This window comes from Salmo salar, chromosome 01 (genome assembly GCF_965601325.2).
Source record: "Salmo salar chromosome 01, fSalSal1, whole genome shotgun sequence".
Classification (NCBI taxonomy): Eukaryota; Metazoa; Chordata; class Actinopteri; order Salmoniformes; family Salmonidae; genus Salmo; species Salmo salar.
Window position 1 is genome coordinate 65648275 of NC_138291.1, and position 25409 is coordinate 65673683.

Genomic DNA, 25409 nt, shown 5'->3' on the forward strand with positions numbered 1-25409 from the left:
CCAGGTCATCTATAAGTCTTTGCTAGGTAAAGCCCCGCCTTATCTCAGCTCACTGGTCACCATAGCAGCACGCGCTCCAGCAGGTATATTTCACTGGTCACCCCCAAAGCCTAGTCCTCCTTTGGCTGCCAAGGACCTTTTCTTCCAGTTCTTTGCTGCCAATGACTGGAACGAATTGCAAAAATCACTGAAGCTGGAGAATCATATCTCCCTCACTAACTTTAAGCATCAGCTGTCAGAGCAGCTCACAGATCACTGCACCTGTACATAGCCCATCTGCAAATTGCCCATTCAACTACCTCATCTCCGTATTGTTATTTATTTTTATTATTTTTGCTCCTTTGCACCCCAGTATCTCTACTTGCACATTCATCTTCTGCACACCCTATCACTCCAGTGTTTAATTGCTAAATTGTAATTACTTCGCCACTACGGCCTATTTATTGCCTTACCTCCCTAATCTTACCTCATTTGCACACACTGTATATAGATTTTTTCCCTATTGTGTTATTGACTGTACGTTTGTTTATTCCATGTGTAACTCTGTGTTGTTGTTTGTGTCGCACTGCTTTGCTTTATCTTGGCCAGGTCGCAGTTGTAAATGAGAACTTGTTCTCAACTGGCCTACCTGGTTAAATAAAGGTGAAATAAAAAAAATATAATAATTTAAAAAAAGACAGAATGAAGTTACTGCTATGTTAGTAAAACAGCAACATCATTCCTTTCTGCCACCCAGAGACATAGAATGTATTTCAATCATACTTTGTAACGCAACAAAATGTGAACAAATTCAAAGGGTGCCCACTGTATTTGTTGTAGTCATATGCTAATTTCTAAGACTGAAAGCATCTGGACAGTTACAATTGCCTTCCCTCCACTGCCCACTATTGGTTTAGTAACCTTACTGCACCACTCAAGCAGTATACAGAAACCAGAAATACAGGAGCGTTACTACCATAAGAGGGAGCCACCTAATATGTTTCTGAACAAGGGTTTTACAGTAACACAATACATCGAATGACGCACAGAACATACAATATGTCAGAGTTTGAATAAATGTAGGCCAAAAAGCAGATATGCTGACTTCTGATATTGAGCTAACAAACTCATCTAACCATAGTACTATACTGAAGAAAAATATAAATGCAACATGTAAAGTGTTCGTCCCATGTTTCATGAGCTGAAACAAAAGATCTTCCATACACACAATAAGCTTATTTCTCTCAAATTTTGCGCACAAATGTGTTTACATCCTTGTTAGTGAGCATTTCTCTTTTGCCAAGATAATCCATCCATCTGACAGGTGTGGCATATCAAGAAGCCGATTAAACAGCATGATCATTACACAGGTGCACCTTGTGCTGGGGACAATAAAAGGACACTAAAATGTGCGGTTTTGTCACACAACACAATGCCACAGATGTCTCAAGTTGAGGGAGTGTGCAATTGGCATGCTGACTATAGGAATATCCACCAGAGCTATTGCCAGAGAATTGAGTCTTAATTTCTCTACCATAAGCCGCCTCCAACGTTGTTTTAGAGAATTTGGCAGTACATCCAACCAGCCTGACAATCGCAGACCACGTGTAACCACGCCAGCCCTGGACCTTCACATCTGGCTTCTTCACCTGTGGGATCATCTGAGACCAGCCACCCGGACAGCTGATGTATTTCTGTCTGTAAAAAAGCCCATTTGTGGGGACAAACTCATTCTGATTGGCTGGGCCTGGCTCCCCAGTGAGTAGGAATGGCTCCCAAGTGGGTGGTTCTATGCCCTCCCAGGCCCACCATGGCTGCGCCCCTGCCCAGTCATGGGAAATCGATAGACTAGGGCCTAATGAATTTATTCCAATTGACTGATTTCAGTAAAATAGTTGAAATTCTTGCATGTTGAGTGTTTATTTTTGTTCAGTGTATTTACCTTCACTGACATGGATTCAGTAACTCCATTGTCTAGGGCAGGGTTCCCCAATAGGTGGCCCGCGGGTGATTTATTTGCCCCCCACAAGTTTTCTGAGCAAAAATAAATAAATACAATTTATTGTTAGAAATCAGCTCAAATTGATTTCAATGTAGGAAATCCGTTCCCAAATATTTCCATGGATAATTAAAGATGCTTTTGTGATCGTACCCCAATTTAAACAAAGTTTGAAATGATTCTATTTGTGTCAAATACCAAATATTTTTGTGATTCTTGCGGTCAATTTGAGGAGTACAAATTATTTGTAACTACCTTCCGACCATTCGCTCAAGGAAAAATAGGCCCACGGCTGAATGTAACTGGGGACCCCTTGTCTAGGGGCTTTTGCTTAATTGGAAATGAAGGTGTCATTGACTCTATACCTCATTGACTCTGTAATGCATACGTGTCTTCACTTATCATCCCCCTCCTCCCTCAACCGCACACACTGCATGATTCTGTGGGTTGGTCAACTCTCCATTGATTATAATGACTTCCGGTCCAATTACTTTTGAACTCGAACCAGGGGTTACGCATGCAGGGGGCAGACTACGGTTACGGACAGCAGTATTTGTTTAGCATATACCTCGAGTGGACTCATTGGAAATGAAGGTGTCATTGACTCTATACCTCATTGACTCTGTAATGCATACGTGTCTTCACTTATCATCCCCCTCCTCCCTCAACCGCACACACTGCATGATTCTGTGGGTTGGTCAACTCTCCATTGATTATAATGACTTCCGGTCCAATTACTTTTGACCTCGAACCAGGGGTTACGCATGCAGGGGGCAGACTACGGTTACGGACAGCAGTTTTTGTTTAGCATATACCTCGAGTGGACTCAGTCTCTTGGCTGAAACCCAACTGGCTGAAAACTGTGTGCAAAAGACTAATATCTCACACATTCCATGTCTAATGGGCCCACCAACAAAGACTGAGCTGCAGTCAGATACAAACAGCTGGTTATTCTCAGCTCAGGATGGACCCATACAGATTCAGATTTAATGATATATTTAAAACCCCCACCCATACATTGAATGTTTGTGTGTGTGAGAGTGTGCATGAGGGAGAGAGTGGGTGTGAGAACGATTGTTTTGAGCTAGTGTATGTATGCGTGTGCGTGTGCGTGTGTGTGTGTGTATGTACTGTATGTCCATGCCCTTTCCAGTCAGCAAAAGGTTCACTTCACTGCAGAAAGCACTATCACACTGTCTTAACATGTTAATAGTGTTTGGACATATTTCTCCCCTCACCTTCCCCACATCTATTCGATTTTACTGTTGGTGGGAGTGTGTTGAGCCAGAGAGTGTGCACACATTCCTCTCCTGGGAAGTGTATTATTCCAGCTCTGAGGTACGGGTTACTCACAAGCCTGGCCGATCCAGCATCCCCCGGTCCCCCCACCCCAACTTTCTACCCCCAAAGCTCCCCAGCCCTTCTACCCCACCCTCAGATCTCCATGGTAATGCATTTCATATGCCACTACGGCCCAGAACCATAAACAGCTAGCTCCAGAGGCCAGCAGCCCAACCATCCAACAAAACAGCTCTATTCTCCTGAGTGCCCCTCAGGAAAGAATTGGCTGAAGTGGTGTAGTGATTCTTGATGTGTACAGTATGTTAGGGAGAGGGGTTGCATTTAAGATAGGTGTACAACTGGAACTTATACTGCAGCTGCATACTGTAACCTTAACTACATCAACTACCTCAACATACATATTATGAATCAACTATAAATTAGCTACTTATTAGTACTTGGCTAGTTCCATTTCAGTAAAATGGGTCCTCTTTAGGTCACTAAGTCAGGATAAACTTTAATAAAATGTTCCAAAAAGCTATTGTTCATTTGTGATACAGTACAAGTCGTCTTGCTTAGAATGTTTGTGTGTTGTTTTTTTTTTGCAACACAAACATACTATGTCGGCTGGGAATCAAAACGAGCAGGATATATGATTATTTCATCTCTCACCCTTGAAAATCTAAAGTTATAACATGTTTACAGTAGGAGTGTTATAGTTGTTATTCAGTAGTGTACAGGCATCTCATCTGGATCTAATGTTTAGAATATGGATGCATGTATGTAGATTCCATGTAACAGTTAGTGGCAATTTGTAACTTTTTGGGCAACCTGACCAAATTCACATAGAAATGTGAGTTATAGATTTAGGTAGATCTGTTGTTCTATGTATGCTATTTCTATGATTCCCGTTCTTAAGTTTTGTTTTTGTGTCTTTTACTTTCGGTTTTGTACACCAGCTTCAAAACAGCTGAAACAACAATATTTTGGGTTATGGAAAATACACTATATTTCACAGAGGTTTAGATGGTACAATGATTATCTACACTATAATAGCTTATTTTGTAATAGACTGAAATTAGGCGAACTATTCGAGTTTTAGCAACCAAGAAATGGCGGAGCAATTTCTGCATTGTGCAACTTTAAATGAAAGTGTCTTTTCAACTGATTGTGTTGTTATTTCAAAATTACGTAAGATTTAATGAGTGCCAAGGTAACTATTTACATGTCTCTTAAGGCACCATATAAAATATGACTCTTCCAAGTTGTGTGTTTCAGAAAATTCCTCTGAATATTCAGGACTCCCGAGTGGTGCAGCGGTCTAATGCACTGCATCGCAGTGCTAGAGGAGTCACTACAGACCCTGGTTCGATTCCAGGCTGTATCACAACCGACTGTGTTTGGGAGTCTCAGAGAGGTGCACAATTGGTCAAGCGTTGTTAGGGTTTGGACGGGGTAGGCCGTCATTGTAAATAAGAATTTATTCTTAACTGACTTGCCTAGTTAAATGATAAATACAAAATATTGAGAGGTACCCCAGCAGATACATTTGGTTCCTTGGAAGTTGTGGGAATGTACGTTTTTGGTTTCCCATTGGTTCTTAGAACGAGGCCATAAGTTTCCTTACTGGTAAAACTGAATGTTTTTTAAACGTTCTGAGAACGGAAGTGAACATTTTGCCTGTTCTGGGAACGTACATTTTTAGATTGCAGGCAGGTCTGAGAATGTTTTACTATGGACCCTGGGAGGCTAAATGAACATTCTGAGATCGGACAGCATAGGTTATTTGAGAACATGTTTCAATAACTCATAATTTAGTTTAACTGTTTTGAAATCCAAGCACAGATATGACACATGGAAATTCATTTGCTTAGGCATTAATCATGCAAACACATTTATTTTTTCTTGTGGCACAGCATCAGTGAGATTTGAACCTATGATTTTCTGTTCTTTATCTATGAAATTAGTCCACTGCGCCACCAGGATGGAGCTAGCGTACCATGTTTTTTTTAACTGTCCATTTTAGTCTATTCAAACACCCTGTTTCAAAGGAAACGAGCACTCATTAAGATCAGGCGTGTCCATTTCATTGCAGTGTTCTCTGTCACTGACACACGCACATTGCACACACAAACACATACCCAACATTCACCAATAAACATACGCAAATCAAAAACCACTCACTTTCTCTCACTTTTTCTTACACATACTGTACACACAGCAATCTCCCTCTATCTTTTCCCTCATTCTCCCTCTCTCTCTGGCATGCTCTGTGTGGGGTGCCTGTCTGTGTGTGCATTCTTAATGAGGGTTAGGCTGGTAGCTGGTAGGGTACAGAGTCCTGTGTGGGACAACATGCTCCTGCTTTGCCCTGGCTCCCTGTCACACACTTACCATGACTCTCTGGTGTTGCTTCTTTTTCAGGGACTATGGGGGATCCACCAAACGCAACTCAGGTAAGACAAGTCACCTCCCAGCTAGCACATAACATTCTGAGAACCATCCCATCTAGCACATAACATTCTGAGAACCATCCCATTGGGCACATACTGTTCTGAGAACCATATGTTTCTTAGAGCTTGGTGAGAGCATGTTTGTGCTATGGTTATTTTGCATGCAACCTTCTCACAAGGTTCTGTGAATGGTTCAGGACACCCAGCACATAACGTTCTGAGAACCGTATGTTTCTTAGGTGGGAATTTCAATACTTCAGCATAACGTTTCCTCATGGTTCTATTTAAAGTCATTTTCTCAAAATTTTCTGAGAAATTTAAGAAACCAAATGTTTATGTGCGAATTTCAGTACTTCAGTATAACATTTTCTGGAGGTTTCCTCATGGATTTAAAGTAATGTTCTCAGAACATAAAGAAAACTTTCCATAAAACCACAAGAAACCATTAGTAACGTTCAAAGAATGTTCTAAGAATGTTATTTAAAAACAGCATCAACAAAACTCTCTCTATCCTCTATCTCAGGGGTTCCTAAACATTTTTTGGCCCACAACCCCATTTTGATATTAAAGACAAATTAAGACTCCAACATGTAAAAACAATTATGTAATCAACGGCCGATGTTTATGAGGCTATGAACGTCTATTACAAATCATTCTGACAGGACTTTGAAAGTATTTAAATCTGAAGGAAGTATGGTTTGAAATGAAATGCATCTGAAACTTATTGGTAAATTCAGAAAATCATCAGGCAATCATTTTGTATGATCTTCTGTGTAGAAAATAACTATTTCTTGTCCACTCTGTTCTAATGAGTCCTGCGTGGCTTGTGGGCACTTTAGAGGAAAACATATTGTACGTGTTCCTGAGAGTCTTATCTATCATTGACGGAGTCGTAATATTTTGTAGCACAAATGGTTCCAAGGATAGAGCCACATTTGTAGTAAGAAAACAGAAACCACTGTTTATTGTAACCAAATCTAGCTGCTACCAAAGGTTATTGACGTAACCCCGGTTTTATGAACCAAGCACATTTTTTTCAGAGATTCTCTAACACCATTTTCAAATAATTTGTTTGGGAAACCCTGCTCCATCTTGTTAAGTGTGTTCTGGTATGTTGGCCACACCCACTAATTGGCCTCACCTGATCTTAATGAGTGCTTGTTACTTTGAAAGGGGGTCTGTTTGAATAGACAAAAATTAAAGCTTTGTACAGAGCCTTGCAAAAGTGTTAATCTCCCTTGGACATACACAAAATAGTTGAAATTGGTGAAGTGAAATGGAAAAAATAAGTTGTTTCAAAACATTCTTTAAAATAAAATACAGAAAAGTGGTGCATGAATATGTATTCACCCCTTTGCTATGAAGCCCCTAAACAAGATCTGGTGCAACCAATTACCTTCAGAAGTCACATAATTAGTTAATTAAAGTCCACTTGTGTGCAATCTAAGTGTCACATGATCTGACACATGATCTCAGTATATATACACCTGTTCTGAAAGACCCCAGAGTCTGCAAAACCACTAAGCAAGGGGCACCACCAAGCAAGCGGCACCATGAAGACCAAGGAGCTCTCCAAACAGGTCAGGGACAAAGTTGTGGAGAAGTACAGATTAGGGTTGGGTTATAAAAAAAATATTAGAAACTTTGAACATCCCATGGAGCACCATTAAATCCATTATTAAAAATGGAAAGAATATGGCATCACAACAAACCTGCCAAGAGAGGGCCGCCCACCAAAACTCACGGACCAGGCAAGGAGGGCATTAATCAGAGAGGCAACAAAGAGACCAAAGATAACCCTGAAGGAGCTGCAAAGCTCCACAGTGAAGATTAGACTATCTGTCCACAGGTCCACTTTAAACCGTACACTCCACAGAGTTGGGCTTTATGGAAGAGTGGCCAGAAAAAAGCCATTGCTTAAATAGAACAATAAGCACACACATTTCATGTTCGCCAAAAGGCATGTGGGAGACTCCCCAAACATATGGAAGAAGGTACTCTGGTCAGATGAGACTAAAATTGAGCTTTTTGGCCATCAAGGACAATTACATTTCTGGCATAAACACAACACCTCACTTCACCCCAAGAACACCATCCCCACAGTAAAGCATGGTGGTGGCAGCATCATGCTGTGGGGATGTTTTTCATTGGCAGGGACTGGGAAACTGGTCAGGATTAAAGGAATGATGGATGGCACTAAATACAGGGAAATTATTGAGGGGAAACCTGTTTCAGTCTTCAAGAGATTTGAGACTGGGATGGAGATTCACCTTCCAGCAAGACAATGACCCTAAGCATACTGCTAAAGCAACACTCAAATGGTTTAAGGGGAAAGATTTAAATGTATTGAAATGGCCTAATCAAAGCCCAGACCTCAATGCAATTGAGAATCTTGGTATGACTTAAAGATTGCTGTTCACCAGCAGAACCCATCCAACGTGGAGCTGGAGCAGTTTTGCCTTGAAGAATGTGCAAAAATCCCAGTGGCTAGATGTGCAAAGCTTATAGAGACATACCCTAAGAAACTTGCAGCTGTAATTGCTGTAAAAGGTGGCTCTACAAAGTATTGACTTTGGGGGGTGAATAGTTATGCACCATCAAGTTCATTTTTTTGTCTTGTTTCTTGTTTGTTTCACAATAAAATCTATTTTGCATCTTTAAAGTGGTAGGCATGTTGTGTAAATCAAATGATACAAACCTCCCCAAAAAATCTATTTCAATTCCAGGTTGTAAGGCAACAACATAGGAACAATGCCAAGGGGGGTGAATACTTTCACAAGCCACTGTTTGAGTTTAAAAAAAAACATGACATGCTAGCTCCAACCGGTGGCACGGTGGACTACTTCCATGGATTGAGAACAGAAGATCATATGTTTGAATGTCACTGATGCTGTGCCACAATTAAAAAGAAATGTGTTTGCATGACTAATGCCTATCTGTGCTTGGAGTTAAAAACAGTTAACCTAAATTATCAGTGTTATTAAAAGTGTTATTGAAACATGTTCTCAGTACGTTATTTAATTACCTTCAAATAACCTAGCATTTCCATTTTCAGAACATAAAACCTCCCAGGCAGGGCCAGACTAGTGCATTTGGGGCGCCGTGGCACCAACTTAATTGTGGGGGGGAGAATTCAGATGACTTACTGCATTTTAACACGTTTTGCCATGGTGCAGAGAGAAAAAGTTGCAGTTTTATAATGCTATTCTACAAATTTTGTCATGAAGAAAGTTTTTGTTGTTGTTGCAGTTTTAAAGATAATTTCCTGGAATTCTACACATTTTGCTGTCATCTGCTATCTGAGGGCCCCCTGACCAAATCAGGAAACTTGTAGCTTCGTTTACCAGAACCAATGGGACACCAAAAATGTACGTTCTCACAATTTCCAAGGAACCAAATGTGCTAGCTGGGCTAATTTCACTCTATATATCTCTCTATATTGAACAGCATTAAATATAGAGGTGCATATATTCTGCTCCGGTCTGTTGCATTGCAAGGTGTCCTGTTTGTAATATTTGTTTTCAGTGGTAGTATGTTCTATTTCGATTAAGTTATTACAGTATTGTATTACTTTGGTTGGTTATCGAGTTAGCTGCAACAGGTCATGTAGCCTATGTGATGATGTATGTAAGTCCATTATTGAAATGAGTCTGGTAGGTGCATGTGTCTGTGTCTTGTATCTCTGTTGGCAGCATGGCAGCATGTGTGTAGGCATATACTGTATGTCTTTGTACCAAATAGGCAGACAGTAGTAAAGCATTTCTTGGGAGTCCATAGCCTTTCCACCGACAGTTGAACAAAGCTCTATAATGTCATAAGTGTATAACAAGACCAACTCAGCTCACGATAACATATCAAGTCTCTGCTTAAGACACACAGCCAAATCATACATGGCTCATTGTGATGAAAGGGTTAAGCAAACAGCATTGGGTGGGATGGAGCACCTGTTTGTACAGCTATGCTGTGTATTGGCTGTGCCTGGGTTGGGTGCTGGCTGTTGAGGCAGTGAGTGGGCTCAGTGCATGGGGATATGGGCGTGGGTGGGGTTATACAGAGGATTCAGAGGGGCTGGGGAAGCAGCTGTGCATCTGCGCTATGACCGTGTGTCTGTTAGCAGTTGTGCATCTGCAGTATGACCGTGTGTGTGTGTGTGTGTACTTGAGTCTTCAGAATTCTAGACTCTTGATACCAGGTGACAAAATGGGAGGTTACATTATTCAGTGATTCATGAAGCTGCCATGGATTTGACACAAACATTCTGTGAAAAAGTACTTTACACATACAGTAGACCTAGAGTATTATGCAGTAAATAGTACAGCTGAATTTCTCATTCCTGGTAACCTAATTTCTTCTCTCTGATAGGAAAACACACTTGAAGTTGCCACGAAATGAAACGAGACTCCAACCTAATTTCATTCTATACTCTATGGTATTGTGCCTTTACGTATCAGTGAATTCCATTGACATGATGAAATGGAAAGCTTGCCTTATTTCAGGTGTGTGTCTCTGTCGTAGCCAACATTCAGACCGTGCTACATATTGCATTTCTTCCAGGAATCGGAGGCTGGAATAATAGGTTATTCACAGTTGTAAACGTTGCCGTTCCGATACATGTTAAATGGTTACAGTAGACGAACAATGATGAATTAATGAATGGGTCCCATTTTATTGTCCCTTGTAAACAACATTTTCCATCTTTTAGATTAAGATTGATAGCCTTGGAGGAAAAGTCTCATCTCTCAAGATGCTAATATTTTGCCAACCAAGTCTAGTCAAAGCTTCTACATCTTAGTCTTAATAGACAGCTCAGTGACCATATCTCCTTTTGAAATCTTCCTCCGGCACACCAAGTCACGGGGTTAACTGTGCTGAGATATTGGTATTACTTTATTAAACCAGGACAGCGGAGCGAGTGTGCGAGTCTGTGGTGAACTTGTGCTGTAGCTGCAGTTTATGGTCCACATAATTACATGATGTTGGTCTCCCCTAAGAGTTTACTGAAACTGTGCCCTAACAGGAAAATGTTGCCCCAGGCCTCCAAACTGCTGGCGGTTAGTGCGTGGTTTAGCCAGACTGGTTACCACTGTTTACCTGGCATGGACATGCTGCAGAAATCACAGGCTATCTTATACTCTGACGTAGACAATCAGTCATTCATAGCATCGTCATTATTCTCTCGCTCTCTCTCTCCCTCTCTCTCTCTTTCTCTCTCTGTTTTTCTCTCTCTCAGTGGCTTGTCATCCCCTCACCCACCCGCCAGCTATCTTGAATGTCTTTCTTCAATGTCAGTTTATCCAGGGTTCGAAAGTTTCAAGTTCTGTTATTTATTATGAACTGGTGAATTTTCTCAGAGGTAAACCACTGGGTCCCTGATTAGGACCAAAAAAGAATTTACTCCATTGATTATGATGTTAAGATAAAGATTAGTTGTCCCCGAAAACCACTGTTCAGTTACGAATATATTACTTGTCCAATGATTTGCTCCTTCATGTGGTTTCAGTAAGGTTTAGGCTTGTATCTCAGTAATTGTTCTCCAACTGTGACCTCCCCTACAATCAAATAAAATGCAAATGTTTTTGTCACATGCGCTGAATACAACAGGTGTAGTAGACCTTACCGTGAAATGGTTACTTACAAACCCTTAACCAACAATGCAGAGTTTTTTTTTTAAAGTACAAAAAATTTGCTCAACTAAAGAAAAAATAGTAACACAATAAAATACCAATAATGAGACTATATACAAGGAGTGCCGGTGCCGAGTCAGTATGCAAGGGTACAAGTAAGTCAAGAGCCCTATTTTGAGTCCACTTCAATCTTTAGATCTGTGGATCTATATGGGTCAAAACAAGACATACCTTACTAGTTGTTCATGTATATCTTAACTGTTTACAGTGTCTAGCCTTGCCTATTATTGCTCTCTACACTAACTTGATATAGAGCAGCATACAGCTGTTTGTCTGTGAGCAGCTTTACTGTGTTACTTAGGATAACAGGACTGAGTGGAGAGATAGAGTATGAGAGGCAGAGCGAGAGTCAGAGAGAGTAAGGGAGAGAGAGTCGAAGTCAGAGAGAGAGAGACGGGAGAGAGAAGGAGAGTGAGGGAGCGAGACACAGAAAGAGAGAGAGTGGGAAAGAGTGTCGGAGCGCTTGGAGGCACTGTGCATGTGAAAAGCAGATGGAGAGGAGGTTTACGTGGCAAGTGGAAACCATTTCAGTGTTTCGCATGGACCGGGGGAGTGTGTGCACAGCCGTGCTGACTTTATTGAAGCTGTGGAGCTCAGGGGCACATAGAGAGTGGAATTGTGTGTGTGTGTGTGTGTGTGTGTGTGTGTGTGTGTGTGTGTGTGTGTGTGTGTGTGTGTGTGTGTGTGTGTGTGTGTGTGTGTGTGGGGGTATCGGGTCTGTGTGTGGAGGGTCAAGGGGCGCACAGGGGTAAGGGGCTAGTTGAATGTAGTTGAATGTGTGCTTCTTTACCACTTAAACAACTGTGGACTGTTTCAGCAGTCACACTACCCTTGCTTGATAAACAGCCATTGAATACTGAGCTCTTTGACTGATCCTGCTTCCCAGATACTGGGCTTTTATTCACATGCTGCAAGGGCAACAGCACCTGAAAGATTTCATTAACTCAGTCTCACTTGAGTGTAACTGCCATTTTATAATAGCATTTTCTAGGGTTAGACAATGCGAGGCATACATTTGCACCATTCTTACATTTTTTTTATAAAGATATTGTATGGATATTTGGCTAAACTAACTCTATAATACATACAGCAGTAGCAGAACTGCATTATAAACTGACTAGTCTCTTAAACCACAAAGTCAGTGTGTGCACTGACAGCTTCAGTTACTTTTTGCAGAAGTTGATAACTCCATCAGGAGTTCTACTCAGGGGTCAGCGTAAAGCCAAGCCTCCCAGTTTCTGACAGTGACAATTTGTCACCTTGGCCTCCGACATGGAACCAACTCCTCCTAACCCCGCAGCAGACAGCTAGCTGGAACACAAAAGCAATCGAGTCTTCGTCTCATAATAACCAGTGTATGCCAGAAAATATGATAGGAAACCAACAGACACTAAATAAGGAAAAGGGACTGGCTGATGAGTTTCAATGCTGAACAGCTGTTGAGTGTCAACTCAGCTAACAATTCTAGGGAGAATTATTACACCGTTACATGTAATGTTCCCCTAATGTTTGAGTGTCCAGTTGTTCGTTAGAATGTTCCCTTAACTATGTAAGTTAGCAAAAACCTTCTGGGAACCTTTTTAGCATGTTTTGGTGTTTAAAGTTAATGTCAAGCAGAACATTCACTATATATACAAAAGTATGTGGACACATCTTCAAATTAGTGGATTCGGCCACACCGTTGCTGACAGGTGTATAAAATCGAGCTCACAGCCATGCAATCTCCATAGACAAACATTGGCAGTAGAATGGCCTCACAGAAGAGCTGAGTGACATTCAACATGGCACCATCATAGGATGCCACCTTTCCAACAGAATATCTGCCCTGCTACAGCTGCCCCGGTCAACTGTAAGTGCTGTTATTGTGAAGTAGAAACATCTAGGAGCAACAACGGCTCAGCCACGAAGTGGTATGCCACACAAGCTCACAGAACAGGACCGCTGAGTGCTGAAGCGCGTAGTGCATAGAAATCGTCTGTCCTCGGTTGCAAAACTCACTACAGAGTTGCAAACTGCCTCTGGAAGCAACCTCAGCACAAGAACTGTTCGTCGGGAGCTTCATGATATGGGTTTCCATGGCCGAGCAGCCACACACAAGCCTAAGATCACCATGCGCAATGCCAAGTGTCGGCTGGAGTGAGGTGAAGCTCACCGCTATTGGACTGGAGCAGCGGAAACGCGATGGAAAAATCTGGGTTTGGCGGATGCCAGGAGAACACTACATGCCCCAATGCATAGTGCCAACTGTAAAGTTTGGTGGAGGAGGATTAATGGTCTGGGGTTGTTTTTCATGATTCGGGCTAGGCCCCTTTGTTCCAGTGAAGGGAAATCTTAACGCTACAGCATACAATGACATTCTATACGATTCTGTCATTCCAACTTTGTGTCAACAGTTTGGGGATTTAAAAAAAATGTCTTATTTAACCTTTATTTAACTAAGCAAGTCAGTTAAGAACAAATTCTTATTTACAATGACGGCCTCCCAAAAGGCAAAAGGCCTCCTGCGGGGATGGGGGAGGGGATTAGAAATTTAATTTCGAAAAATAAATATTGGACAAAACACACATCACGACAAGAGAGACAGGAAAGGCCCTTTCTTGTTTCAGCATGACAATGCCCAAGGCACAAAGTGAGGTCCATACAGAAACAATAATGCCTATGATTTTGGAATGAGATGTTCGACGAGCAGTGTATCTAGAACTTATCTAGAATGTGGTTACAATATTATTAAGGGGTCCTGGGTGCCGCAGCGGTCAAGACGCCACTACAGCCTGGCTCCTGGTCACAACCGTCCGTGGCTGGGAGCCCTCCGACGAACCATCAAACAGGCAAAGCGTCAATACAGGACTAAGATCGTGTAATGGTCTGGGTGTAGCTGGTGCAGAGGAGTCAGGCGCAGGACAGCAGAGATGAGTAATAAAAGTAACTTTACTCAAAAATCACCAAATGCATGTAGATATACCAAGCCCACACAAACGGACCAAAATACATATAACAAACACGCACAAAAACCATGGGGAAAACAGAGGGTTAAATAAAAAACATGTAATTGGGGAATTGAAACCAGGCGTGTAAAACAAAAACAAAACAAATGGAAAATGAAAAGTGGATTGGCGATGGCTAGAAGGCCGGTGACGTCGACCACCGAACGCCGCCCGAACAAGGAGAGGGACAGACTTCGGCGGAAGTCGCGACAGTAACCCCCCCCCCCCCCGACGCGTGGCTCCAGCAGTGCGTCGACACCGACCTCGGGGACGAGGCGCAGGGCGATCCGGATGGAGACGGTGGAAATCCCGCAACAATGAAGGGTCCAATACGTTCTCCACCGGCACCCAGCATCTCTCCTCCGGACCGTACCCCTCCCACTCCATGAGGTACTGAAGGCCCCTCGCCCGACGCCTCGAGTCTAGTATGGCTCGAACATCATACGCCGGGGCCCCCTCGAAATCCAGAGGGGGCGGAGGAACCTCCCGCACCTCAGAATTCTGGAGTGGACCAGCCACCACCGGCCTGAGGAGAGACACATGGAACGAGGGGTTAATACGGTAATCTGGGGGAAGCTGTAACCTGTAGCAAACCTCGTTCAGTCTCCTCAGGACTTTGAATGGTCCCACAAACCGCGGACCCAGCTTCCGGCAGGGCAGGCGGAGGGGCAGGTTTTGGGTTGAGAGCCAGACCCGGTCCCCCGGTGCGAACACCGGGGCCTCACTGTGGTGGCGATTGGCGATCGCCCTCTGACGCCTCACGGCCCATTGCAGGTGCACATGGGCGGCGTCCCAGGTTTCCTCCGAGCGCTTCATCCATTCGTCCACCGCAGGAGCCTCGATCTGGCTCTGATGCCAAGGTGCCAGAACCGGTTGATACCCCAGTACGCACTGGGAGGGAGAGAGGTTAGTGGAGGAGTGGCGGAGTGAATTTTGGGCCATCTCTGCCCAGGGGATGAACACTGCCCACTCCCCCGGGCCGGTCCTTGAAATAAGACCGCAGAAACCTACCCACATCCTGGTTTACTCTCTCCACCTGCCCGTTACTCTTGGGGTGAAAGCCCTGACCGAGACCCCCAGACGTTCCATGAATGCCCTCCAGACCCTTGACGTGGGTTGGGGACCTTGATCAGACACTATATCCTCAGGCACCCCGTAGTGCCGGAAGACGTGTGTAAACAGGGCCTCCGCAGTTTGTAGGGCCATAGGGAGACCGGGCAAAGGAAGGAGATGGCAGGACTTAGAGAACCGATCCACAACGACCAGGATCGTGGTGTTGGGAGGAAGATCCGTGAGGAAATCCACCGATAGGTGCGACCACTGCCGTTGTGGAACGGGTAAGGGCTGTAACTTCCCTCTGGCCAAGTGCCTAGGGGCCTTGCACTGGGCGCACACCGAGCAGGAGGAAACATAAACCCTCATGTCCTTGGCCAAGGGGGACCACCAGTACTTCCCACTAAGACAACGCACTGTCCGACCAATGCCAGGATGACCAGAGGAGGGTGACGTGTGGGACCCAATAGATCAAACGGTCGCGGACAGCAGACGGAACGTACAGACGCCCAGCTGGACACTGGGGAGGAGTGGGCTCTGTACGTTACGCCCGCTCGATGTCTGCGTCCAGCTCCCACACCACCGGTGCCACCAGGCAAAAGGCCGGAAGTATGGGAGTGTGATCCATGGACCACTCCTCTGTGTCATACATCCGGGACAGTGCGTCAGCCTTAGCGTTCTGGGAAGCTGGTCTGTAGGACAAGGTGAAAACAAAACGGGGTAAAGAGCATGGCCCACCTTGCCTGGTGAAGGTTCAGTCTCCTCGCCGCCCGGATGCACTCCAGATTGTGGTGGTCAGTCCAGATGAGAAAATGGTGTTTAGTCCCCTCAAGCCAATGTCTCCACGCCTTCAGAGCCTTGACAACAGCCAACAGCTCCCGGTCACCCACATCATAGTTTCGCTCCGCCGGGCTGAGCCTCTTCGAAAAGAAAGCACAGGGCCGGAGCTTTGGTGGCGTACCCGAGTGCTGAGAGAGCACGGCTCCTATCCCAGCCTCGGACGCGTCCACCTCCACTATGAACGCCAAAGAAGGATCCGGATGAGTCAGCACGGGAGCCGAAGTAAACAGAGCCTTCAGGTGACCAAAAGCCCAGTCGCACCGGTCCCCCCTTCAGCAGTGAGGTAATGGGAGCCGCTACCTGACCAAAGCCCTGGATAAACCTCCGGTAGTAGTTGACAAACCCTAGAAACCGCTGCACTTCCTTTACCGTGCTGGGAGTCGGCCAATTACGCACGGCTGAAATGTGGTCACTCTCCATCTCCACCCCTGAAGTGGAAATGCGGTACCCTAGGAAGGAGATGGACTGTTGGAAGAACAGACATTTCTCAGCCTTGACGTACAAGTCATGCTCCAACAGTTGACCAAGCACCCTGTGCACCAGGGACACATGCTCGGCGCGTGTAGCCGAGTATATCAGAATGTCGTCGATATACACCACTACACCCTGCCTGTGCAGGGCTTTCTCATCTACAAATGCCTGGAAGACTGACGGAGCATTCATCAACCCGTACGGCATGACGAGGTACTTATAGTGCCCAGAGGTGGTACTAAATGCCGTCTTCCACTCGTCCCCCTCTTCGGATACGCACCAGGTTGTAAGCTCTCCTGAGATCCAGTTTTGTGAAGAAGCGCGCCCTGTGCATTGACTCTATCACACTGGCTATGAGAGGCAGTGGGTAGCTGTACCTCACAGTGATTTGGTTGATACCCCGATAGTCAAAAAACTGCCCAAAAGCGACGGGTGAACTCCGTGTACTGGTCCAACACCGCTTCTCCTTCCCCCCATACGGCATTGGCCCACTCCAGGGCTTTCCCTGAGAGACAGGAGACGAGGGTGGACACGCTCTCACGTCCTGAAGGAGCCAGGTGGACAGTCGTCAGGTAGAGTTCCAGCTGGAGTAGGAACCCCTGGCATCCGGCAGCTGTCCCATCATACTCCCTTGGGAGCACGAGCCGAATCCCACTGTGACCGGGTGAAGGAGGGGTGAACGGTGGTGGTTGTTGTAGTGGTGCCGGTGGAGGCGCTGGCAGAACTCCTCCTCTCTCCCATCGGTCCATTGTCTGCAGCACGCGAACGTGGCGGTGCCGAGATGTTGCAACATGGTCGCATGCTGCTGGACGCGCTCCTCGACATCGAAAGTGGGGGTTGTCTGCTCCTGCTGACTCCATTTTCTGGTGCATGTTTCTGTAATGGTCTGGGTATAGCTGGTGCAGAGGAGTCTGGCGCAGGACAGCAGAGATGAGTAATAAATGTAACTTTACTCCAAAATCACCAAATACATGTAGATATACCAAGCCCACACAAACGGACCGAAATACATAAAACAAACACGCACAAAAACCATGGAGAAAACAGAGGGTTAAATAAAGAACATGTAATTGGGGAATTGATGTCACGACTTCCGCCGAAGTTGGTGCCTCTCCTTGTTCGGGCGGTTTTCGGCGGTCGACGTCACCGGCTTTCTAGCCTCCACCGAACTACATTTCTTTTTCCATTTGTTTTGTCTGTATTGTACACACCTGGTTTCCATTTTGTTTTAATTATTTCCCTATATAACCCTCTGGAGCCATCCTGGTTTTGTGCGTGTTTATTGTTATCAGTTGTCTCGTTTATGTGATTCTGTATTTTCGTTCTCCTTGTTGGAGGATTATTTTTGAGTAAAGTTACTATTATTACTCATCTCTGTGTCCTGCGCCTGACTCCGTCTTACCCACATCACCTAGACTCTGACAATTGAAACCAGGTGTGTAAAACAAAGACAAAACAAATGGAAAATGAAAAGTGGATCGGCGATGGCTAGAAGGCCGGGGACGTCAACCGCCGAACTCCGCCCGAACAAGGAGAGGGACCGACTTCGGCGGAAATCGTGACAGGTCGATACAGGACTGCCCTTTCCCACCTGGACAAAAGGAACACCTATGTGAGAATGCTATTAATTGACTACAGCTCACTACGAGACAACCTCTCCCTCAACGTGATCAAGACAATGGAGATGATACAGGAAAAGGAGGACTGAGCCTGCCCCCATTCTCATCGACAGGGCTGTGGTGGAGCAGGTTGGAGCTTCAAGTTCCTTGGGCGTCCACATCACCAACAAACTAACATGGTCCAAGCACACCAAGACAGTCGTGAAGAGGGCACAACAAAACCTATTCCCCCTCAGGAGACTGAAAAGATTTGGCATGGGTCCTCAGATCCTCAAAAGGTTCTACAGCTGCACCATTGAGAGCATCCTGACTGGTTACATCACTGCTTGGTATGGCAACTGCTTGGCCTCCGACAGCAAGGCACTACAGAGGGTAGTGCGTACGGCCCAGTACATCACTGGGGCCAAGCTTCCAGCCATCCAGGACCTCTATACCAGGCAGTGTCAGAGGAAGGCCCTAAAAATTGTCAAAGACTCCAGCCACCCTAGTCATAGACTGTTCTCTCTGTTACCGCAAGGCACGCGGTACCGGAGCGCCAAGTCTAGGTACAAGAGGCTTCTAAACAGCTTCTACCCCCCGGCCATAAGACTCCTGAACATCTAATCAAATGGCTACCCAGACTATTTGCATTGCTCCCGCCCCCCACCTCTTTTACACTGATGCTACTCTCTGTTATTATCTATGCATAGTCACTTTAATAACTACCTACATGTACATATTACCTTGACTAACCGGTGCCCCCGCATATTGACTCTGTACCGGTACCCCCTGTATATAGCCTCTCTATTGTTATTTTACTCCTGGTCTTTAATTATTTGTTACTTTTATTTCATTTTTTTAAACTGCATTGTTGGTTAAGGGCTTGTACGTAACCATGTCACTGTCAGGTCTACACCTGTTGTATTTGGCGCATGTGACAAATACAATTTCTATCAACATGTTAAATGTGCAACCAGAGGGAAAAGAATTCTAGATCACCTGTACTCCCCACACAGAGACGCATTCAAAGCTCTCCCTCGCCCTCCATTTGGTAAATCCGACCACAACTCTATCCTCCTGATTCCTGCTTACAAGCAAAAATTAAAGCAGGAAGCACCAGTGACTCGGTCTAAAAAAAGTGGTCAGATGAAGCAGATGCTAAACTACAGGACTGTTTTGCTATCACAGACTGGAACATGTTCCGGGATTCTTCCAATGGCATTGAGGAGTACACCACATCAGTCACTGGCTTTATCAATACGTGCATCGAGGACGTCGTTCCCACAGTGACTGTACGTACATACCTGTTACGTGAATTAAGTTATCAATGTTCTTAAACCGAACTTCAATTAAACTAGTCAGTCTGCGCCCCAGAGGGTGTAACATTCTGGTTGAATGAAGCAGACGGAGAGCCAGCTTACAATTGGTCAGAATGTTTATTTACGAGAGCTCTAAAATCCATACAATGTACAAAGCCTTTTATATTAACACACACACACACAAATGAACTCGCATCAGTAGAGAACTCCACCCCGCTTTAGGCGGCTGTATTTTTACACAGTACACATACATTCATTATCAAACCTTGCCACCTGTCTTCTAATCTCCTGCCAACTAAGCCGTTCCCAGGCCGTTGTTTCTCTCCCTAACTTAGGGAGGCCTCTTCTCCTGTTCCTTTCCCAAGGTCGTCTTATCACCTCTGTCCTGCTCATTTTGAAGTGGTAACAGTGTCTTAGTCTTAAACAGTCTACTCACACACAGTATTGGATTATAGTTTTTAACATATTATTATAGCCTTATAATTGCTAATACATTTCAACAGGTTATATGGTTTCTGAGTGAAATCATTTAGTCAAACCTTTAATCATATAATTTCCATTACAATACCCCATCCAGAAGCCATGGATTACAGGCAACATTCGCACTGAGCTAAAGGGTAGAGCTGCCGCTTTCAAGGTGCGGGACTCTAACCCAGAAGCTTACAAGAAATCCCGCTATGCCCTGCGACAAACCATCAAACAAGCAAAGCGTCAATAAAGGGCTAAGATTGAATCATACTACACCGGCTCCGACACTTGTCTTATGTGGCAGGGCTTGCAAACTATTACAGACTACAAAGGGAAGCACAGCCACGAGTTGCCCAGTGACACGAGCCTACCAGACGAGCTAAATCACTTCAATGCTCGCTTCGAGGCAAGCAACACTGAGGCATGCATGAGAGCATCAGCTGTTCCAGACGACTGGGTGATCATGCTCTCCGTAGCCGACGTGAGTAAGACCTTTAAACAGGTTAACATACACAAGGCTGCGGGGCCAGACGGATTACCAGGACGTGTGCTCTGGGCATGTGCTGACCAACTGACAGGTGTCTTCACTGACATTTTCAACTTGTCCCTGATTGAGTCTGTAATACCAACATGTTTCAAGCAGACCACCATAGTCCCTGTGCCCAAGAACACAAAGGCAACCTGCCTAAATGACTGCAGACTCGTAGCACTCACATCCGTAGCCATGAAGTGCTTTGAAAGGTTGGTAATGGCTCACATCAACACCATTATCCCAGAAACCCTAGACCAACTCCAATTTGCATACCGCCCCAACAGATCCACAGATGATGCAATCTCTACTGCATTCCACACTGCCCTTTCCCACCTGGTCAAAAGGAACACTTATGTGAGAATGCTATTCATTGACTACAGCTCAATGTTCAACACCATAGTACCTTCAAAGCTCATCACTAAGCTAAGGATCCTGGGACTAAACACCTCCCTCTGCAACTGGATCGTGGACTTCCTGACAGGCCGCCCCCAGGTGGTGAGGGTAGGTAGCAACACATCTGCCACGCTGATCCTCAACACTGGAGCTCCCCAGGGGTGCGTGCTTAGTCTCCTCCTGTACTCCCTGTTCACCCACGACTGCATGACCAGGCACGACTCCAACGCCATCATTAAGTTTGCAGACGACACAACAGTGGTAGGCCTGATCACCGACAATGACGAGACAGCCTATAGGGAGGAGGTCAGAGACCTGGCCGGGTGGTGCCAGAATTACAACCTATCCCTCAATGTAACCAAGACTAAAGTGATGATTGTGGACTACAGGAAAAGGAGGACCGAGCACGCCCCCATTCTCATCAACGGGGCTGTAGTGGAGCAGGTTGAGAGCTTCAAGTTCCTTGGTGTCCACATCAACAACAAACTAGAATGGTCCAAACACACCAAGACAGTTGTGAAGAGGGCACGACAAAGCCTATTCCCCCTCAGGAAACAAACATTTTTGGCATGGGTCCTGAGATCCTCAAAAGGTTCTAAGGCTGCAACATCGAGAGCATCCTGACTGGTTGCGTCACTGCCTGGTACGGCAATTGCTCGGCCTCCGACCGCAAGGCACTACAGAGGGTAGTGCGTACGGCCCAGTACTTCACTGGGGCTAAGCTGCCTGCCATCCAGAACCTCTACACCAGGAAGGCCCTAAAAATTGTCAAAGACCCCAGCCACCCGTCATAGAGTGTTCTCTCTACTACCGCGTTGCAAACGGTACCGGAGTGCCAAGTCTAGGACAAAAAGGCTTCTCAACAGTTTTTACCCCCAAGCCATAAGACTCCTGAACAGGTAATGAAATGGCTACCCGGACTATTTGCATTTTGTCCCGCCACCCACCACCCTCCAACCCCTCTTTTACGCTGCTGCTACTCTCTGTTTATCATATATGTATAGTCACTTTAACCATATCTACATGTACATACTACCTCAATCAGCCTGACTAACCGGTATCTGTATGTAGCCTCACTACTTTTATAGCCTCACCACTAGCCTCGCTACTGTTATTTTTCACTGTCTTTTTACTGTTGTTTTATTTCTTTACTTACCTATTATTCACTTAATACCTTTTTTGCACTATTGGTTAGAGCCTGTAAGTAAGCATTTCACTGTAAGGTCTACACCTGTTGTAGTCGGCGCATGTGACAAATAAACTTTGATTTGAAATTTGATTTGATTTGCTGGCAGATTAGCAGTCAAAATGCTTTATATGCTGAAGCATACAATCCAGAGTGGGTTCCTGGCAGGCTGATCAGATTCAATAGCAGCCTCAGAGGCTGATGAATCAGGATGCTGCCTTGAAGGCTGTCTGCAATGAGTAAGCTGGTTCATATGTAAGGCTCCTTAAAGACAGCCTTCAAGGCAGCATCCTGATTCATCAGCCTCTGAGACTGCTATTGAATCTGATCAGCCTGCCAGGAACCCACTCTGGATTGTATGCTTCAGCATATAAAGCATTTTGACTGCTAATCTGCCAGCAAATCAATGGTGGAATCCCTCAATGGTGCTGCCCATGCTAAAACAACCTTTGGGCCACTAGAGGCCTCTATTGTTCTCTATGGTTGTTACCCCACTTAACCTCTTCCTTGTGGAAATGCTCCCATTTATGTTTTGTTAATCGAGGAGAAAGATAACATTTTAGTAAAATGCAAAGGCGGCATTGATCTCTTTGTCCAGAAACACTACATCAAACATGAACCAGGCCAACAGCACCAGTGATGAATGCCCTAACTACTGTCCCAATAAGGTACATCTCTAGGGCAGTGGTCACCAACTTTTTCTGAGTCAAGATCCCTTTCGCAGTCAAAAAGCAAGCCAAGATCTACCACTCATATTTTTTTTGATCATGACTTACAAAATGTAAATTAACCTAATCATTTCTTTTGTAAGAATGAGGTTTGTGCAGTAGGCCTAGTACATTATCACATCATATTGGCTATAATGCCTGGCCTGCCAATTATGTTCTTCTCAGACCATATTATATATCAAAACTTGAGCTTTGATTACAAATGAGATCAGTTGGTGTAGCACTTGCAAGGCACAGGTGAGCATTCATTTTCAAATAATTTGCTTTTTTATTTTACTGGACTGATGGTAACTGCATCAGATGATCATGGTGCTTTCAAGACAACTGGGAACGCTGAAAAAAGCTATGTCAAATCATGATGTCAGTGATCTTCAGTTCGGAAAGTCAAAGGTCTAGAAAGATGCCAGAGTTTCTGATTTGGAATTCTGAGTTGGATGACCGTTCAGGTTGTTCCTATGACCTGAGATAGTTAAATATTCCTTGATATTAAAAGAGACAAGACAAGCTGCTAATAATAATACAAATGCTGGGCTATCTATACACTTGGCTACTCATTCATTGCAGCTGTAGCGCGAATAGAAGTAGGGAGAAGTGTGTTTTATTTTTTGTAATTGTGTTGAATAAGAACAGGGTTGATAGTGCTGAATAAACAATTAAACATGAACTTACAGCTCTTTGCTGTATTCTTTGACAGTCTCTCTGTGGTCATGGTTTTAAAAGTTATTCAATCTTACGTAGGCTAGTATCAAACTTTGCTGTGGCCGGTGTCATGGAAGCTTTGTATGCATGGTGATTTGAGCTTTCCGATTGGCCAGCGCAGTATGCGCACTCGATTTAGCCACAGATCTACTGGTCAGCCGGGTAAGCAGAGTTTTTCTTTTCAGACAATGGTTCAAAATGGGAATACTTTGCTTACCCGGTGCTCTGGGCTTCTGAATCAAGTGCACCTACCGCAACAGCACAACAGGAATTTTAAAAAAGGAGCGCAAGCCTTTTATCACATCCGTTATCATTGGCTTTTCTACATAAATGTTTGGTGATTGACTAGGAATGCCATGAAGATTGACCACGGTCGACCAGTTGGTGACCACTGCTCTAGGGCATGTGCTTATTGGGCCATTATAATTAGACCCTGTCCAGAAGAAACCATAAAACCTCCTCCCTAGGCACTTGTGTAGATCTGAAACAACTTGATAGGTTTAAGCAATAGGGTGAATGCACTTTGAAGTAAATCTCAGCTCTGTTAAAAATGCACTCAAGAAAATATTTTATTGATCCAAGAAAATATTTTATTGATCATAGTGATTCAGGACTAAAATAGGTTAATATGCCCCACCAACATTAGACAACTACACAGAAAGCCCTTCAATTAATGAAATAAGTAAATAAAATCATTAATAAGAATAGTCAGATTAATTGATACCTGTCATGGACATGGTGGCATAGCAGGAAGAATGGCATTGCATGAACCTAGAGGTCGTCGTGAGTTCAAATCCCAGGTGAGGAAATGTTGCATAATAAATATTGAACATGCACAATGTAATCATGTTAACAGAGTGTACAAAACATTATGAACATCTGCTCTTTCCATGACATAGACTGACCAGGTAAAAGCTATGATACCTTATTTATGTCACCTGTTAAATCCACTTCAGTCAGTGTAGATCAGGGATTTCCAAACCTGTCCCTGGAGAGCTACCGTCCTGTAGGTTTTTCTCTCCTACCCTAATCTAGCACTCCTGATTCTAATAAATAGCTGGTTGATAAACTTAATCAGGTTAGTTAGAACCGGTTAGTTAGAGCTCTCCAGGAACAGGGTTGGAGACGACAGGTTAAAGAAGGATTTTTTAGCCTTGAGACAATTGAGACATGGATTGTGTATGTGTGCCATTCAGAGGATCAATGGGCAAGACAAAATATTTAAATGTTTTTGAATGAGGTATGTTAGTAGGTGCCAGGTGCACCGGTTTGAGTGTGTCAAGAACTGCAACGCTGCTGGGTTTTTCACACTCAACAGTTTCCTGTGTGTATCAAGAATGGTCCACCACCCAAAGAACATCTAGCCAACTTGACACAATTGTGGGAAACATTGGCGTCAACATGGGCCAGCATCCCTGTGGAAGGCTTTTGAAACCTTGTAGAGTCCATGCCCCGACCAATTTCTTTATTTATTTAACCGTTATTTAACTAGGCAAGTCAGTTAAGAACAAATTCTTATTTACAATGACGGCCTACACCTGCCAAAACTGGACGACGCTGGGCCAATTGTGTGCCGCTCTATGGGACTCTCAATCCGGGACCGTTGTGATACAGCCTGAATTCAAACCAGGGTGTCTGTAGTGACACCTCTAGCACTGAGATGCAGTGCCTTAGACCGCTGTGCCACTCAGGAGCCCAAATTGAGGCTGTTCTGAGGGCAAAAGGGGTGCAACTCAATATTA

General features: G+C 44.5%; 1 protein-coding gene across 2 annotated transcripts in view; it reads left to right on the forward strand.

The window, feature by feature from the left end:
- The window catches only part of LOC106607224 (SH3 and PX domain-containing protein 2A), a 114885-nt gene that overhangs the window by 41054 nt on the left and 48422 nt on the right, over positions 1-25409 (forward strand). For both annotated transcript variants that reach the window (XM_014203975.3, XM_014203971.3), the window contains exon 6: positions 5684-5715. In XM_014203975.3, coding sequence (XP_014059450.1) covers positions 5684-5715 — 32 coding nt within the window. The remainder of the gene's footprint in view (positions 1-5683; positions 5716-25409) is intronic.